We start from the raw sequence: 17798 nt of genomic DNA, 5'->3' as shown, positions 1-17798 counted from the left end.
TAGAGAATAGTCTTAAAATCTAAAAATGAAACTCGATAGAAACTTGTTCAATTTCAGCAAAAAGCAGGACATTTTGACAATTCCTTTTTCCAATTTTTACCAAAAAAGTTGAACTACAAAATATTTGGCAACCTTTTGATTGAAAAAAGGTGATTTTTATCGGTAATTTCAGATCAAAAATTGAGAATTTTTGCGATTTTGGGAAATGAATAAGAAACTTTTGACAATTTCAATCAATCAATCACTCAATCAATATTTATTTATTTCTAAAAATATTTCAAAATTACAAAATATCCCCCCTATGCGCAATTACGTGAGCGAGGGGGCCTCCATGGTAACATTGTTCATGTGGGAAAAAAAATTTAACAGATTGAAGGAGGAGAGAAAAAAAGAAAGAGAAACAAACAAAACAAACCAAAAAATAAAAATAAATATGTAATTAAGCAAATGAAAGGGTATAAAACAAAACTAAAAGCTAAAAATAATGAACACATAGGAAAGTTTAACGACAAATTCATCTACCATCCCAGAATAGAAATGAGTATGTACTATAAGCAAACAGAAGGCAGACATGTGACGTAATACTACCCAGTAGCCTATAAGGTGTTTTCGCTCTCCAGTAACTACATACCTGACTAGTGCCAGCCGAGAGCCCAAACCTCTACTCATCACTACAATAAACAGCTTCGGCAAACAGCACGGAGCCTGATTACCAGATCTGTCTCGTTGGTACCTAGGTAGGGGAGCAATGGTGTTATCAATTTTCCTCCCCCTCTCATTCACATAAACTCTAAATTTGGACCTATTCCTTTGTACATATATAGTCAATTGCCTGGACTCGATAGAGTTTTTGAATAGGCAGAATTTCTAGTTTTTGAAAATCAGTTTTTATACTTTCCCCCCTTTTTTTACCTACAATGCTCCTAACTGCCCATTTTTGTAGAAGATGGATAGGTTCTAAGTGACAGTCCGCTGCTCCCCCCCCCCCCCAGATGAACAAGCCATACTGAAGCACAGATTGATAGAGAGCATAATAAATTTTTACCATGTGTTGAGTGCCAAAATGTTGTGCCAGAAAGCGAATCAAATAGTTTAGTTTTCTAAGTTTAGTTTGTAAGTACAAACTCTGTTCTTTCCAGATCAATTTGGAATCAATCATTATTCCCAGGTATCAAGTTGACTCTACATTTCAGCAAAAGAAAAGTTTTTTTTAAAGCAATTTCTGGTGAAAAAACGACACATTAGAACGATTATTGGAAAAGAGTGGGAGTTCTCGGATGCAAAAAACAACACAATTCTTAGCATCTTTTTCACAAAAAAAAAAAGAAGAAAGAAAGAACATTCTTGACAATTTAGGCTAAACGCGAGACTTTTTTGCTATTTTTGACAGAAAACTAGACTTCCACTATAATTTCAGTAAAAGGCAGGGCTTCTTAAAAATTGTTATCAAAAAAGCGAAACATTTTAGCCCTAAAGATCATGATACTCATAACTCATAAGTTGACACATAGAACGCAAGACTTCAACAATTTTCGCAAAAAACAAGACTTTCTGGGAATTTGGCAATTTATGACAAAACCGACCAGCGAAAAAATTGCTTGAGCAAAGCGAAGGTGAATTTTTTCATAATGAGAAATGGAAAATCTGACTTTTGAGTAAAAAATGCTGTAAATTTCCAAAATTCCCTGACTTTTCCAGGTTTTCCAGGCTTGTGGACACCCTGATCTAGGGAAGTATCCAAAACTGGCAAAAAAATATTACATACATGAAACTCGAAAAAGCTAGATCAAAAAAGCATTTAAAAAATACATTGCCATTCGATATTTAAGAAGTCAATGTGCATTTTTGGATTTTTGGAGATTTTTTGAAAATCAAATTACCTCTAGAATTTGATAGGTACCAGGTACCGTATTTTCAACTCGCCAAATCATTTGGAAATGCTTTCGAGGTAGGCCCAGGTACTCTATGGTTGGCTATCATCGAGCCATTTTCTAGTTCAACTCGTCTACACATGGGATTCGGAAGCACACTATCGCGCGTGTAATCGACCACCATAACAACATGATTGGTATCATGAGAAATATTTCTTGGCAATGGTTCTGCGGCGTATACAATACGTGCCAAAATCACACGATGACTCCTTTTGTAACCGTCAACTTCGTCGTTTGCATACATAAAATTGCTCGTCCAGTATACTCGTGCAAATCTTTCATTTCAGTCGAATTTTCCCCGAGAATTAAGATCATAAAGAAAATAAGAAAATCCTCAAAGGCAAACAGTCGAAGAGTCGGTGAGAAAGAGATTCTGTGCGTTCTCAAGTCATCGGCAATCAACATAGAATGTCGAATGCGAAGGGTAAACTTCAAATAAATCACAACCATACATCAGTGGGTAGCAAAGTGAACGACTAGTTGATCATATAAATTATACATGACGGCGCGGCGCCACAGCGGTCAACGGTGAACACACAGTAATTCATACTCTTGTTCCGATTAATACACCAGAACAACGGATACCTAGTCTATGTTGAAGCGTTAAGAAAAAAAAGAAGAAGAAACTCTTTAAGAAAAACTTGTTTTCTATAAGTACCTATGCCGCATCTATATACGAGCACAGATGCTGAATTTTTCGGATCTTTCTGGCTTTTGGTGATTAGTTAGTGCTGTAGAGTAAATCAATTTTGGTTCAAAGTCGATAGTTGAGGAGAGTGTCAGGGGGCTGCCTTCATTCGATTTTTTTTCCAAGGAAAGCAAACCTGATTTTCTCCAATTATGAGGAAGGAAATCGATGCTCAAAGTGGACAATTGTCTCGCACATTGTGCAGAAATAATAAAGCTCGATATACCGCCATCCATGCAACAAGTGAACATGTATATTCGAATGCACTGACAACAGGTAGGTATTAGCTATAAGTGCTCTCGGGTATATGTGAACATAGTCGAGCAGAACGTAGCCTACTCGAAGAAATGAGAAAAATACTGCGCTCTGTGCAGCACAGTCGAGCTAAGCTAAGGTACTCGAAGCTAGACCAAGAATACGATCGAGTCGGTGAAGACGTCTGTGTAGTGTACCGAGTCCAAGTACCGAGTAGGTATACGTACGTTGGCAAAAAACGTTTTTATAAAATTCCAGTCACGAATATTGCGAGAGAACAGTTGCAGAATAAAATGAGTTAAATAGTTGTAACTCAATCGTGTGACAGACGCAGACGCAGACTTGGGGTACATTCAGATAAAAAGTTCTTCACCAATACAATCGTTAGGTCTACTGCAGATGTACCTATATTTTTCTGCTATATCTTCACCCGCCGTGTGGACCGAAATGCAAAATGTGCATCGGATGCATCCTCTATGACTTGGGCCACTGGCATGGCCAGGTCAAGCAAGGCCAAACCGTGAACATCTTGTGAAAAATCCGGTAATTTTCTTCCAATTAATTTCGCCTTCCTTCAAGTCATATGGCTTTATAGTCGCGAACCAGCTCGAGACTGCGAATTGTTACACGTGCAATTGCGCGAATTCCTCGCGTATTTATCGTCGTTAATAGGATTTTTTTGTGTCAAAGTAACAAATACCGCCGCCGTATCGCATTCGACATGGTTATATAGCATTTTTAAATGTGTCGGAATCGTATCGTCATTAATTTACTCGTTAGATTCTTCATATAATGGCAGTCGTCGCCGTAGTATTCGTCTTTTATTTTCGAGAGTTGCTTTTGCCATTTCTGTTCTAAAAAATCCTCTTTTTGCTCCAAAATCGCCAAAATAAAGTTCTGTGTTTTTTTTGCCAGACTTGCTCATCAGGTTTCGGTTTTTTTTTACCAAATTTGGCAAAGTCGAAACGTGACAATTTTTGGGGGGAAAATGTCAAAAAGCGTCAATCTTGGGGAAAATAATCAAGAAGTGTCAATGTTTGGCACAATAGTCAAAAAATGAAAATTTTTGGTAAAAATGTCAAAAAAGACCAATTTTGGGTAAAAATGTCAAGAATGTCCAATTTTTGGCAAAAATGTCAAAAAGGACAAATTTTTGGCAAAAATGTCAAAAAGGGCCAATTTTTGGCAAAATTGTTAAACAGTCCTGTTCTAGGCAAAAATTACCCCAAAAAAATCTTATTTTGCCAAAATAGTCGAAAAATTTCCGTTTGTAGTTAAAATTGTCAGAGTGTCAATTTTTGGCGAATTGACAAAAGTAGTAATGTTTTTTCGTCAAAAATTTCAGGAAAATGTTTTTTGATAAAATAATCAAATGATCGTAATTTTTACCAAAATTGTTTGTTTTAATCGTAAGGGTCACAAAGATGCTAAATCCTTGATTATAGAAGCTGAATTCAATTTTCATCATAGTTTCGAAAATTGGAAAATCTAAAAATTCGTTGGAGACTCCAGAACAGTTTGAAACCATCAGCAATCTACTCGGGAGGTCGAAAATAGGGTACGAACCAAATTTCAACATTTTTTGTCAATTTGATCAAATTTTGATTTCTTTTCATAAAAAATGGATGTTTATTTCAAAAAATCTTCAAAAATCGAAAACTGAATTTCAGCCCCTGAAATTTTTTCTATGAGTGTATTTTGCGATCTTCTTTCGATTCCCCTGTGTCCGATTCGCTACTAATTTATTGCCGAAGTTCATTTCGACAAATTTTATGATATTTTTTGGCTAACTGAAATTTTTAGAAATTCCTGGAGGCTCCCGAACATTTTGATAGTCCGGCATATGACAATAGGAGTAATTGCCCCCCCCCCCGGCGATCCTCCGGCACAGCTTTTTTCTTAAAGGGGATATCCTAAGGAACATTTTAAAGCAAACTTGCCCAAAAAACAGTTGGCCTTACTTACAAAATGGCGGCCATTCTGATTGACAGGTAAGCCGAAATCGCAGATTTTGCGTTTCAACGTAGGAAGTGCACGAAATTTTTCAAACCTTACAAAAGTAGGTTGAAAGATCATGCAAAAATTTATCACCTGTCAAAATTTCAAGTGCTAAAGTGCGTTTTTCGATTTTTGGTGAATTTTTGAAAATCCAATTTAGGCCAAAAATGAGGGAAAAAATCAAAGTTTTACCAAATTGACCAAGAAAGCTGAAATTTGGGATGTACCCTATTTTCAACATGCAAAATCGATTGGAAACGGTTTTAACCCGTTTTGAGCAGTTCTGGAGCCTCCAGCAGATTTTTGAAACACGAAATTCCCACAAAATACCATCAAATTGGAGTGGTAAAGCTGAAATTTATTCTAAAAACTAATTTCAATACGCTACGAAGTACTGCAGGTAAATTTCAAGTCGTTTTGGAGCCTCCAGCGACTTTTTGAAAATTCCAGAAGCCTCCAGCAGATTTTAGAAGCTTCAAATTTTTGCAAAATTTCATCAAATGGAGATGGAAAGCTGAAATTTACTCTACACTACAATTTTAACACCCTCTGAAGACGACTTCAGGTGGGTTCAGGTCATTTTAGAGCCTCCAGCGACTTTTTTAAAAATTACTGGAGCCTCCAGTAGATTTTTTAAACTTGAAATTCCCGCAACATTAATTTATCAAATGGAGTTGGCAAGCTGAAATTTACTTCGCAGACTACATGGTGGTTTCAAATGGTTTTGAAGCTTCCAGCTACTTTTAGAAAATTTCAGTTTTCCAGAAATACGCCGTATAACCTTTCAAAAAGTCGTTGGAGACTCCAAAACGACTTGAAATCCACCAGCAGTCAACTTCGTAGCGTATTGAAATTAGTTTGCAGAATGAATTTCGACTCTCCGTCTCAGTTTGACAATATTTTGGGGAAATTTCAAGTTTCAAAAATCTACTGGAGGCTTCAGTAATTTTCAAAAAAGTCGCTGGAGGCTCTAAAATGACCTGAACCCACTTGAAGTCGTCTTCAGAGGGTGTTAAAATTGTGGTGTAGAGTAAATTTCAGCTTTCCATCTCCATTTGATGAAATTTTGCAAAAATTTGAAGCTTCAAAAATCTGCTGGAGGCTTCCAGAATTTTCAAAAAATCGCTGGAGGCTCCAAAACGACTTGAAATTTACCTGCAGTACTTCGTAGCGTATTGAAATTAGTTTTTAGAATAAATTTCAGCTTTACAACTCCAATTTGATGGTATTTTGTGGGAATTTCGAGTTTCAAAAATCTGCTGGAGGCTCCAGAACTGCTCAAAACAGGTTAAAACCGTTTCCAATCGATTTTGCATGTTGAAAATAGGGTACATCCCAAATTTCAGCTTTCTTGGTCAATTTGGTAAAACTTTGATTTTTTCCCTCATTTTTGGCCTAAATTGGATTTTCAAAAATTCACCAAAAATCGAAAAACGCACTTTTGCACTTGAAATTTTGACAGGTGATAAATTTTTGCATGATCTTTCAACCTACTTTTGTAAGGTTTGAAAAATTTCGTGCAAGTCCTGTGTTGAAACGCAAAATCTGCGATTTCGGCTGACCTGTCAATCAAAATGGCCGCCATTTTGTGAATAAGGCCAGCAAGTTCGCTTTAAAATATTCCTTAGGATGTCCCGTTGTCCCCTTTAAGAAAAAAGTTGTCCCGGAGGGTCGGCGGGGGGGTGCAATTACTCCTATTGTCATATGCCGGACTAATAATTTATTGCCAAAGTTCATTTCGGCAAATTTTATGATATTTTTTGGCTAACTGAAATTTTTGAAAAATTCCTGGAGGCTCCAGAACACCTTGAAACCACTTCTAATAATCAACTCAGCTCGTTAAAAGTAGGGTGCACAGTGAAGCTTAGCTTTGCATCTTCATTGGGCCAAATATTGTGAAAATTTCAATTCTCAGAAATCTGCTGGAGGCTCCAGAACTGTTCAAAACGGTTCAAAACCGTTCCCAATAAGAGTCGAGGGGTCGAAAATAGACATTTTTCAACTCTAACGATCAATTTGATGAAATTTTGATTTTTTTCAATTTTTGACTCAAAGGTTTTCACTTATGTTTTTTTTAGTTTTTACGACAATTTTTCAACATTTTGAAATTTACTTTAAGGGCACCATGTGCTCTCTCAGAAAAAGACCTGCAGTCACATTTATGCATAATGAATACGAAAATAGAGCAATTCAAGAGAGAGGGAAGAGGCTGGCTCAAATTTGACTCCAATAGTAACTTTTTCGAATCGAAAGTTCTACATTATAGACAAAAATAATCCATTGCACACAGATCTTCTCAATGGCCCGATCAGCTGGTGGGTGCAACCTGCAATAAGCCACTTCCCATCGTGCCATTAAACAATATTATTTAATCAATAATCAATAGCATCACCAAACAATAACCACATTTCATTTCGAATCTAATACTACTTTTATGTTTACGTTACAGATGTCGACCAGGATGGAGAGGAGAATTTTGCGACCAATGTCAACCATATCCAGGATGCAAGCACGGCTTTTGTAATAAACCTTACGATTGTATTTGTAACACCAATTGGGGCGGAATGCTTTGCGATAAAGGTAAACACACTAATAAAAAATACAATAATATACTAAACTGCCCGAGTTACACCACGTATATGTAGCGCATCACGCCGCGTGTAATCGATCGTAAATCATCGATAATCGATTTAGCAACCCTTTGCCTATTGAAAAAAAAACTGATCAACGACTATCAATAGAGCAGCGATAGGTACCTTAATTTAAAACCAATACCCGCGTCTTCTTTTCAAATAAACACACTGGAACCTGATTTAACACACTTCCTCGAGTATGCCAAAGGGTGCTTGGCTACCCCCTGCTTCCTATTCATTATCTCGATCGCACCTCGCGTATGTAGGTATTGTTGCCCCCTCCTTCTTCTTCCGCTCGCTGGGAGTACTACTATCTATAGTAAATGGTTTCAAATTAACTGTGGCAACGCATCTGTCTTTTGAACTAGTTTAAATTATGTATATTATTTCATTTCACGCAACCGCAGCCCAACCAACGTACCTAGTATTTAACTCATTAACATTTTCAAATCATGTACGTCAAATTGACATTAGCCTCCTGTATGATTTTTTTTTGCTCCTCGAACCTCGATCGGTGGCGTCTAGCGAGCTTTTTTTTTCAATTTCCACTCACGATAAAAAGCAACTCGGACGATTATCGTACGCATAAGGCGTACGTAGTATTTCATATTAAAAACTTGTTGTATTATATATTTGTAGTTTATGTATACAGAAAAATATTGTATACACTTATGTTTTATTCTCGATATTTGTCACGTTCCGCACATTAGTAATTGTTTTAAGCTACTAAGAAACTGGTTCTGTACGCGCTTCTCATTTTCATTGTGTTGTTAATTTTGAAATGCGCGTCCCGCGCCGCCGCGCCGCGCCCTACGTCTCTTCTTTCTATCTTTTTTATTTTTTCAAATTGAACGCATAGGTCTTGGGCATATACCTAGGTATATAATACAGATACGCATACGTTATACTTATATTATATACACGAACATGTGATACGTTGTGACAATAAATAAACATTTCTCTCCTCGTATTCCAAGAGAAATACGTACAACAGTAGGTAGGTATATCTATCTAGCAAGAAGTAGATGTTGAAAAAAATATAACCTGCTTAGGGTATATATCTACTGCTGCGGTGCCAATGGCGAATGTAAGCCCGCACCCAGTAATATTTTCATGTTTCCGAGCTCGCATACGTATTTATTATTATCATTATACCTATTATATGGTACATATTTCATCAATAATCGCGTCTTGTCGCTTATTTGTGGCCGACACGGATGCAATAGATCAAGTGACAAATCATCGCAGTACACATTATTCTTTCCACTACCTAGTGGGAACTTTACGAACTCCTTTAAGATTCTCAAAAACCAGTCGTATATTTTTGTCAATTTTTTCGGGATTTTGAGCACATATTTGAGAGGATCGAAGAGAGGGAGGCGAGATGTATATGGATCTGATAAAAAAAATGACCAAATATTCGAACTCGGAAGTCAATGCATGCCATGTGGTTAATGAAATTTTTGAAAATTAGATCAAAATTAGGAACCTTATAAATGCCTTTGAAGGATTTTATAACATAAGATACTTTTCTGATGATCAATTTGTTACAAAGAAAACTCAGAAATGTTTTCACTGCGATGTTTTCGTTGCAAATTAGCTTTCAACTTTTGTACTCGTCATCAAAAGTTGAGTTTTCGTCTAGAAAGTTCAGATTTGAGCTTTTCAAAATTCGATTCCAGATTTTAAATTTTCGATTCAGTTATTTAATTCAAAACTGCGACAATTTACCTAGATTTAGTTTGTTCTAAATTACTCGCCAAAATGGTGAAAATTACACGTCCCTCCCCCTCCCCATGTTTAACTTTCTGGAGAGTTAGGACGGAAATTGAAGGTGGGTTCTTTCCTGCTGGAAAGGTGGAATTTGATTCTTAAAAAAAAAAAAATTTCAGATGAAAGAAAATAATAAGAAAGTTTCGGAGAAAAACTAAACTGAGCTGTAGACCTCACAAGGGAACCTCTTGAGGTGTCACACTCCCATTTGAACGGGACCGCAATTTTTGGAAAGAGCATAGTCTAAAACCCTCAGAACCAAATTTTCAGCTGCCCAATTTCATTTTTCGATTTTTGGCGAATTTTTGAAAATTCAAAATTGACTGTTTTTGGCGATTTATGCTTTTTTTTTAAAAAAAGTACGTAAGTACTTGATCAATAAAAATAGTCCAAATAAGTCCCAAAACTAATATTAATTACCCAAATCCAAATTTCACCATTTCCAGCCATTGTGGAGCCTCCAGCGCGATTTTTCAATTTCTCCAGAATTTTGAATTTGCTCCAGAAGGCGTGAATATGCAGTCGGGCAACTAATAATCGAGTTGTGTATTATACTCGACCTGCTTAACAAGTTTATCTACATTTGAGTCGATTTTGGGAGTGACATCTCAAGAGTAGTTTTTTGACAAGCTTTTTTCAAAATTAAAAAATCCAAAAAAACAAAAGATAACCGTTTGTGAGGAAATTTTTGAAATTTGCGTGAATCGCTGTATTTTGTCCAAAACTAACCCCCCAAATCAAAATTTCAAAATTTCCAGCCATTCTGGAGCCTCCAGCACGATTTTTCAATTTCTCCAGAATTTTGAATTTGCTCTAGAAGGCGAGAATATGCAGTTGGGCAGCTAAAAATCGAGTTGTGTATTATACTCGACCTGTTTAACGAGTTTATCTACATTTCAGCCGATTTTGAGATAGCGGAGTGACACCTCAAGAGTGGTTTTTTGACCAGCTTAATTCAAAATTAAAAAATCAAAAAAATCAAAAGATAACCGTTTGTGAGGAAATTTTTGAAATTTGCGCGAATCGCTATATTTCTTCAAGAACTAACCCCCGGAGCGCAAATTCTACCATTTCCAGTCGTTTTGGAGCGAGAGTGACCCCTCAAAAAACCACTCTTGAGGTGTCACTCTCAAAATGGGCTCAAATTTGGATAAACTCGTTAAACAGGTCGAGTGTAGTATACAACTCGATTTTTAGCTGCCCAACTGCATATTCACGCCTTCTGGAGCAAATTCAAAATTCCGGAGAAATTGAAAAATTGCGCTGGAGGCTCCAGAATGGCTGGAAATGATGAAATTTGGATTTGGGAAATTAATATTACTTTTGGGACTTATTTTGACCATTTTTATTGATCAAGTACTTTTTTTAAAAAAAGCATAAATCGCCAAAAGCAGTCAATTTTGAATTTTCAAAAATTCGCCGAAAATCGAAAAATGAACTTGGGCAACTGAAAATTTGGTTTTGGGGGTTTTAGACTATGCTCTTTCCAAAAATCGCGGTCCCGTTCAAATCGGAGGGTGACTCTTCAAGAGGTTCCCTTGTCAGATTTGATTTCAGAAGAGTACAGAACAAATTTGGATCAATTTTACTGTACTCGGATTATTGCCAAAAAAATTGCTATTTTAGACAAAGAAAAACAACTCAAATTTTCTTCCAGGATCCAAGAAATGTAACCTGCATTTCTATTTTTCAAAATGCTTCATTTCTCATGTTGAATCTTTACCTCAAAAATGTTTTCAAAAAGATTTTGCTTATAAAACATGTTGAATTTTTTTATTTAAAAAAATGCAGCATTTTTAGTTTTGGAAAATGTTGCATTTTATGGCAAAAAAGTTGTATTTTTACACTTAAAAAACTGTCGAATCCCCCCTCAAAAAAACACTAAATCCCCCCCGCTCCCCACCCTATTCCCCGATTCAATTTTGTCAAAAAAAGTTTCATTTTTGCCTAAAAAAGTTCTTTTTTTCATAAAAATATTGTATTTTTGTTTTCAAAAAAATTGCATTTCTGTTTTCAAAAAATTTGCGTTTTTGTTCTCAAAAAAGTTGCGTTTTGGCAACAAAAAAAAATTGTAGGTATTCTCGCCAGAGAATTTTGATCTGCAGAAAGCAGGGTTTTCAGAAAAACCTCCATAAAAAATTTTGTCTAAAAAAAATTGCATTACCTATTGCTTTAAAAATACTGCATTTTTCTAGAAAAAAGTCAAATTTTGGCAATAAATGTTGAACCTCTTGAAAAAATATTGCATTTCAAGTGGTATTGTTGCAGAAGAAATTTTGCATTGAAAAAAGTTCCATTTTTTGCCCATAAAAATACTTTTGGAAAAACGTTGACCTTCTAAAAAGGAAGGATCCACTTCTGCTTTTAGAATAAGTATGTTAAATCTTGCTTTTCAAAAATGTTGATTTTCTAATCTTAACAAAAAATGTTGCACCTTACTAGCCCCCTCCTCTCCAAAAAGAACGTTGTATTTTTACCTCAAAAAATGTTTATCAACGTTGTATGCATTTTGCAAACAAAAAAAATGATTATTACCTAAAAATGTTGCATTTTTTGCTTTTTCTGATTGTTGAATTTTCTACTTAAAAATAGGCAACATTGAATTTTCACTCCAAAAAAATCTACTTTAAATACAATTTCACTTTAAAAAAAAAAAAAAATGGATTTTTTTCTGCTTTTTGGAGAAATGTTAAATTATTTCCCTTTTGCAACGATGAATTTTTCCCTATAAAAAATGTTGCACTTGCCCTTCTCCCTCCCCCCCCCCTCCAAAAAAGTCGGATTTTGCCCAAAAAAATGTATTTCTCAAAAAGTTGATTTTTCAAAAAAATTACATTTTTGCTGAAAAAACAAGAAAAAAATATGTTTCTTTCGAAGTAAAGTTTACTTGCATTTTTGCTCAGAATCTGTTGCAATTTTCACTCAAAAAATGTTGAAGTTTTGCAACTAAAAATTCTGATGTGGCCCCCAAGAAGTTGTTGAATTTTTTCCATGGAAAATGTTGCATTCATGCCCCAAAAAACGTTGCTTCTTGTCTCAGAATATGTTGCATTTTTGACTCAGGAAAAGTTGCAGTTTTGCCTCAAAAAAGTGTTGCACGTTTGTCATAGAAAATGTTGAAATTTTGATTTTTTTTTAATTCAAAAAAATGTTGCATGTTTGCTTTGAAAATCTAGAATTTTTGCCTTTGAAAAATGTTACATTTTTGTAACAAAAACAGTTCCTTTTAATAAATATTGCACTATTTTTTGAAAATGTTGCACTTCTGCTTATTTTTAAATCATTGTATCTCTTTCCTTTTTTGAAAAAATAAAAAAAAAAGTAAGGTTGTGCATTTGCCTCAGAAAAAATTGTTGCACTTTTCTTCCAAAAAACAATCACCCCTTCTCCCCCCCCCCCCCCATGTTTCTGTCAGAAAAATGGAGAATTTCTGCCAAAAGTATCATTATTTTTGGTGAAAAATATTGTATTTTGCCCAAAATCCCTCCAGAGCGCACTGTGTGCATTTATTGTTTCGTTACAGCTGTAGTTTTTTTCAAAGGGCTCTGTTTTTGGACAGCTGTCCTAGAACACGAATTCAACAATTTGACTGCCTTTTTGGCTCGATAAAGTGTGTGTATTGTGGGAGTTATCTGGCATGCCACCTGGTCCTTTCCACTGATCCACGCACAATCAGCCTTTTCAGGCTGATCCTCCTCATTACGTGGCTAAAATAGCGTGGAAAGACGTATCAAGTCTACTAGTACTGTTGCTTCAAATTTTGCAAGTATCAAACTATCAATACAAGTGGTCCTCTGTTTGGTCTATGGGATTCTCTATATGTTCTTAGGGCAATACATTTCTGAAAGCTTCAATTTTTTGCATTGTCAGCACTCTTGATCAGGAATCAGAACTGACCATCTGAGGAGGCTCCCTCGTGAGAAATCATTTTCAAGATTGTTCGGATACATGTACATATCTACTTTGCTCTGTAGATTGGAGCACTTCTCACTCGCAAAAGATATTCACTCGATTTATGTACTAAGCCTGTAACATACCTGTAGCTACATCGCTCAAATGCTATCCACGAACCATCATTAAAGGATGACATAATGAGATGCCCATTAACCTACGCCATCTTCATGCCATTTTCTACCGGAAGAGTTCTATACGTACCTAAGCCACGGTAGCATATTGGTTTCTCGATCTTTATAAGCGAACACGTATGTACTCGTATTTACACGCGGACGAGTTCGCCTCACTAATCGACTTCTATTTCCAGCTAAAAACATCAATTCTTCGACTCCTATCAAGTAACGAAATCACGAACGTGTTCGCTCACCAGTACGAGTACCTAGTTTGCATAGTGCACATCTCAGCTACTGAAAATTTCTCGATATTGCCTTCTCTCTCTCTCTCGCATCTCTCGCAAGCTATAGACATTTACCTATGGCAGCAATACGAACAAGTGTAATGTGAACTAATTTGAAATTGTACCGCGCGTTTCTAAGGCATATTCTCGAGTACCTACCTAAAGATAGATAGCATATTATAGCGCAGGTATTCCAAGATGTGGAAAATTGATCGAGACGTCGCAAAATCGTACCTATACGTATTTGTATATAGCCCCATTCTCTCTCAGTGAAAAAGATTACACGCGCTCGCGCACACATTTACACGAATATGGCTCGACAAAAGCGCTAAATACTCGTTAAAAGTCGTATACTCGCACAGCTCTAACGGCGCTCTCTGCTCTTATCAGTCATCATGTGCGCGACTGTTAATTTGTATTTACACCGCGGTCGCGATACTTCGTGTATAAGCCCCTTCTTCGACTGCTCTTCATCAGTATCATCTTCTCTTTCGTGTACCTTATACCTACTGTTAGCCTATCTATATAATAATGTACACCAGTATAGGTATGTATGTACATAAGAGTGTTTCTCATAGTGACAAACGGATATCCTTGCAGATCAGCGTGGCATTAGAAACCGTAGGTACCTGCAAATTCCCCAAGTGCTAGAGGTAAACTTCGAACATCTCTCATTTGAAACAAATTCGCCCACAAACTCTTATAGTTGGGTATATTGGCGAACTTTCGAACCATTGTCTGCCTCTCGATAGTGAAGAGATTTACGAGAATTTTTTGAAAAATATCTCAACATGTAGTCGAATATGTAGGCACAGGTCCGATCAGCGTAGAATTCCGTTTAAAAATCTCAAACCGGTCGCAGAACCTATTAATTAATCGTACCTACTCAATTCTCGCTTAAAACACTTTACTCACGCCATGCAATGGAATTATGTATTGCTCGTAAGATGAAAAAAAAAATTCATATCGAGAGGTGTTTTTTTTTTATATATATCGAGTATGTATTATTTAGGTATTCTTTATTTTCACTCGCATTATTCGGTGTATAATTTTGATCAACGATGTAAATTTGTTACACGATATACGTATACCTGCCTCTCAATTATTTTAGTTTGCCAGTATTGCCAGCTCACCACACGCAGTATATTATGTACTTAGAATCAAGTCTTACCATATTTCTTCTCTATTTTACAGATTTAAATTACTGTGGCACCCACGAACCGTGTCAAAATGGCGGAACTTGCAGCAATACAGCGCCAGATCAATACATGTGCACTTGTCCGGAAGGATTATCCGGATCTAGGTGCGAAGTAGTCATAAATCCTTGTGTAACGGGGCCCTGTGTGAATGGCGGTACTTGTATAGAGAATTTGGAAAACCAGAATCATTACCAATGTTTGTGCCCGCCTGGTTGGACTGGCAGCGATTGTAGTATTAGTAAGTACCTATATCGTTTTTCATTTACTTGGAAAATTTAATTAGTATTACGTTTCGTAAAAGTGATAGAAGTATCTAATCGGAGGAATTCTATTCGTTGGTTCGATCACACATCACACATCTTTCTTGTTGTAACGTCAATTTTTACTGGAGACTCGAGATCAGTTTCAAAGTGGTCATGATTGATTTGGGGCATCGACTTCATGCAGCATTTGTAATGAAATATGAGCATTAATTTCCAGCACCCAAAATAATTTACTAAAAATTGAAAATTCCAGATCAGCAGCTTAAAAAGCTCTTTGGTATGAGTGATGTGCTCTTCAAGTGTGCTGAATTTCAGATCAATCGAAGTGATTCGAATCACAAATCGCTTCTCTGCTCGCCGAAAAAAGTAATTCGACTCATTATTTAATTATTGCGAATCGCGAATCATTGATTCTTCAGAACCCTTCGCCCTTTTTTGAAAATGGAGATCGATAAAATTATAAAATTGTGGTACATATGCCATCTTGATTCCCAACTAATTCAAGGTCAGTGAGTTTGATTTCAAATGCAGGTATCGTATACTAAATTCCCCCCCCCCCCCCACCAAAAAACTTAAGCAACCAAAAAAGCTTGAAAAAGTAACTAAAAAGTAATCTAAAAAAAAATTGGAAACCACGAGCAAAAGGTTTTAATGTAGAAAAACATCACTAAAAGAAAAACGAGGATCAATTTTTAAAAGATGAACTATTTTGCAACTTTTTGCTGAAAAAACCGAGGTTTTTTGGCAATTTTTGGCAAAAAGTGAGACTTTGGCAATTTCTGTCAAAGAAACGAGACTTTTGGATAAATTTTGGAAAAAAGTGAGATTTTTGGAATTTTTTTTTGCAGAAAAAATGACAGTTTTTAGCCATTTTCGTAAAGAAACAAAAAATTTTGTCAATTTTTGTAAAAGCGAAAATTTTAAACAATTTTCTGCAAGATGGAGGACTTATAATTTTTACGAAAAAACAGGTTTTTTTGCAATCTTTGGCAAAAAAGTGACACATTTCAACAATTTTGGCAAAAAAAAGACTGAGAAATTCTTGAAAAAAAAAAGGTAGACTTTTTGATAATTATTATGTAGTAAAAAATGATATTTTCACGCAATTTTAGTCGAAAAATCGAATCTTTTGCAACTTTTTGTTTCAATAAAAAACCAGACTTTTGCTCAATTTTTGAAAAAAGCAGGACTTTTGGCAAATTATTGGTAAAAACGATACTTTTTCGCAATTTTTGTAGAAAAAAGTAAGACTATTTTCTGTATCCTTTTTCAATAAAGAAACAAGCCCTTTTGTTTAGAAAAAATTTTTGGTTAGCGAGAAACGAGACGTTTTGGCAATTTTGACGTACCTCTATGTAATAAAGGCAAGGGTTTTTTGTCATTTTTGGCAGAAAGCCGGTCTTCGACAATTTAAGCAAAATGACAGAGCTTTGAAAGCGGTGTAAATTATTGGTTGTTTCTTCTTCAAGATATGTGTGAAATAATTAAGTTATAGAAAATTTGGAAAAAAGTACCTACTACCTTACTCAACTTCAGTAAGACCAAAAAACGTTGAAAGAGTAACCAAAAGTAACTTTTAGTAGTTTTATAGTAACAAGTATGGCATTCATCTATTAATTTTTTAGATTCGACTCCCTAAAGCCTATCCCCCCCGGCTAGTTATGACCTCCCAGTTATTGAAAATTAGGTACCATAAATTTATTTAAAAAATCAGCCTTCATTGTGCAAAATTTTGCAAAAAATTGATTAAAAATTTGTTGAAATATTATAAAAATGGCTTCAAAATTGGCTTAAATTAAATTTGATGAAACATAAAAATAGAGCGAAATATCGCAAAAATGCTTAAAAAATTTTACAAAATGATTAAAAATTATTTTTAAAAAACGAAAAAACTTCCGTGATTACATAAAAACATCTATAAACGCGCCCAAGACTTGACAAAATAGGTATTTTAAAATTCGAGTAAAATTTTGCAAAAGTTGCTTAGTATATGCCTACAATTAAAATGAATCTAAAACTCTGAAAATTGAATGAAAATTTGTCAAAATTGTAAAAAAACAGATCATAAAAAATTTGTTCAACTAACATAATGAAAATCATGATAATAAATTGTGAAAATTATTTGAAATGTCATGAAAACTGTTTGAAATGAAGGAATTTTATTAAAATAGGTATCTCAAAATTTGAGTATATAAAATAATGTCAAAATTGTCCAAACCGAGTTGAAAATGGTCAGAGAGAATCAGATCTGATCAAAGCCGGATATTTTATGAGTCCGTTTTGAGCTGATCAGATCAAAGTTTCGGTTTGGTTAGATCTGATCAGAGATAATTTTTTCGAGGAAATATCAAAAAAGTTGTAAAAAAAAGTTACAAAAACCTAATAAAATTTTATAAGAATTACCTACATTATGATATATCACAAAAACTGTAAAATTGGCTTAAAACTTGCAGAAATTATTAAAATTCGATGAAATTGAGACCTATCTGGGTCATTCCACGTCAATTGGACCAAGAAGTGGTAGGTGGGTTCGGCGATTTTTTTGAAATTTTTCCTGTGGAAAGACCTTCCGAAGGGATGACCAATGGCGCAAATCGCAGCCCTCTAGCCCATTTTTAAAGGCAGCCAGGGGGTGTCAAAGTTTTCAGTGAACCTAAAATATCATCCATTTCAGCAGTGGATTACTCGATAACCGCGATACCTACCA

At 35.4% G+C, this 17798-nt stretch overlaps 1 protein-coding gene across 1 annotated transcript in view; it reads left to right on the top strand.

The window, feature by feature from the left end:
• The window catches only part of LOC135842900 (protein jagged-2-like), a 166986-nt gene that overhangs the window by 109020 nt on the left and 40168 nt on the right, over nucleotides 1-17798 (top strand). Inside the window, exons 6-7 of the mRNA XM_065360581.1 lie at nucleotides 7322-7452; nucleotides 14824-15066. Of these exons, the coding sequence (XP_065216653.1) occupies nucleotides 7322-7452; nucleotides 14824-15066 (374 nt within the window). The remainder of the gene's footprint in view (nucleotides 1-7321; nucleotides 7453-14823; nucleotides 15067-17798) is intronic.

Source organism: Planococcus citri, chromosome 4 (genome assembly GCF_950023065.1).
Source record: "Planococcus citri chromosome 4, ihPlaCitr1.1, whole genome shotgun sequence".
In the NCBI taxonomy this organism is placed as follows: Eukaryota; Metazoa; Arthropoda; class Insecta; order Hemiptera; family Pseudococcidae; genus Planococcus; species Planococcus citri.
The sequence above is the reverse complement of the archived record's forward strand: the minus strand, read 5'-3'. Positions and strand labels throughout refer to the sequence as shown.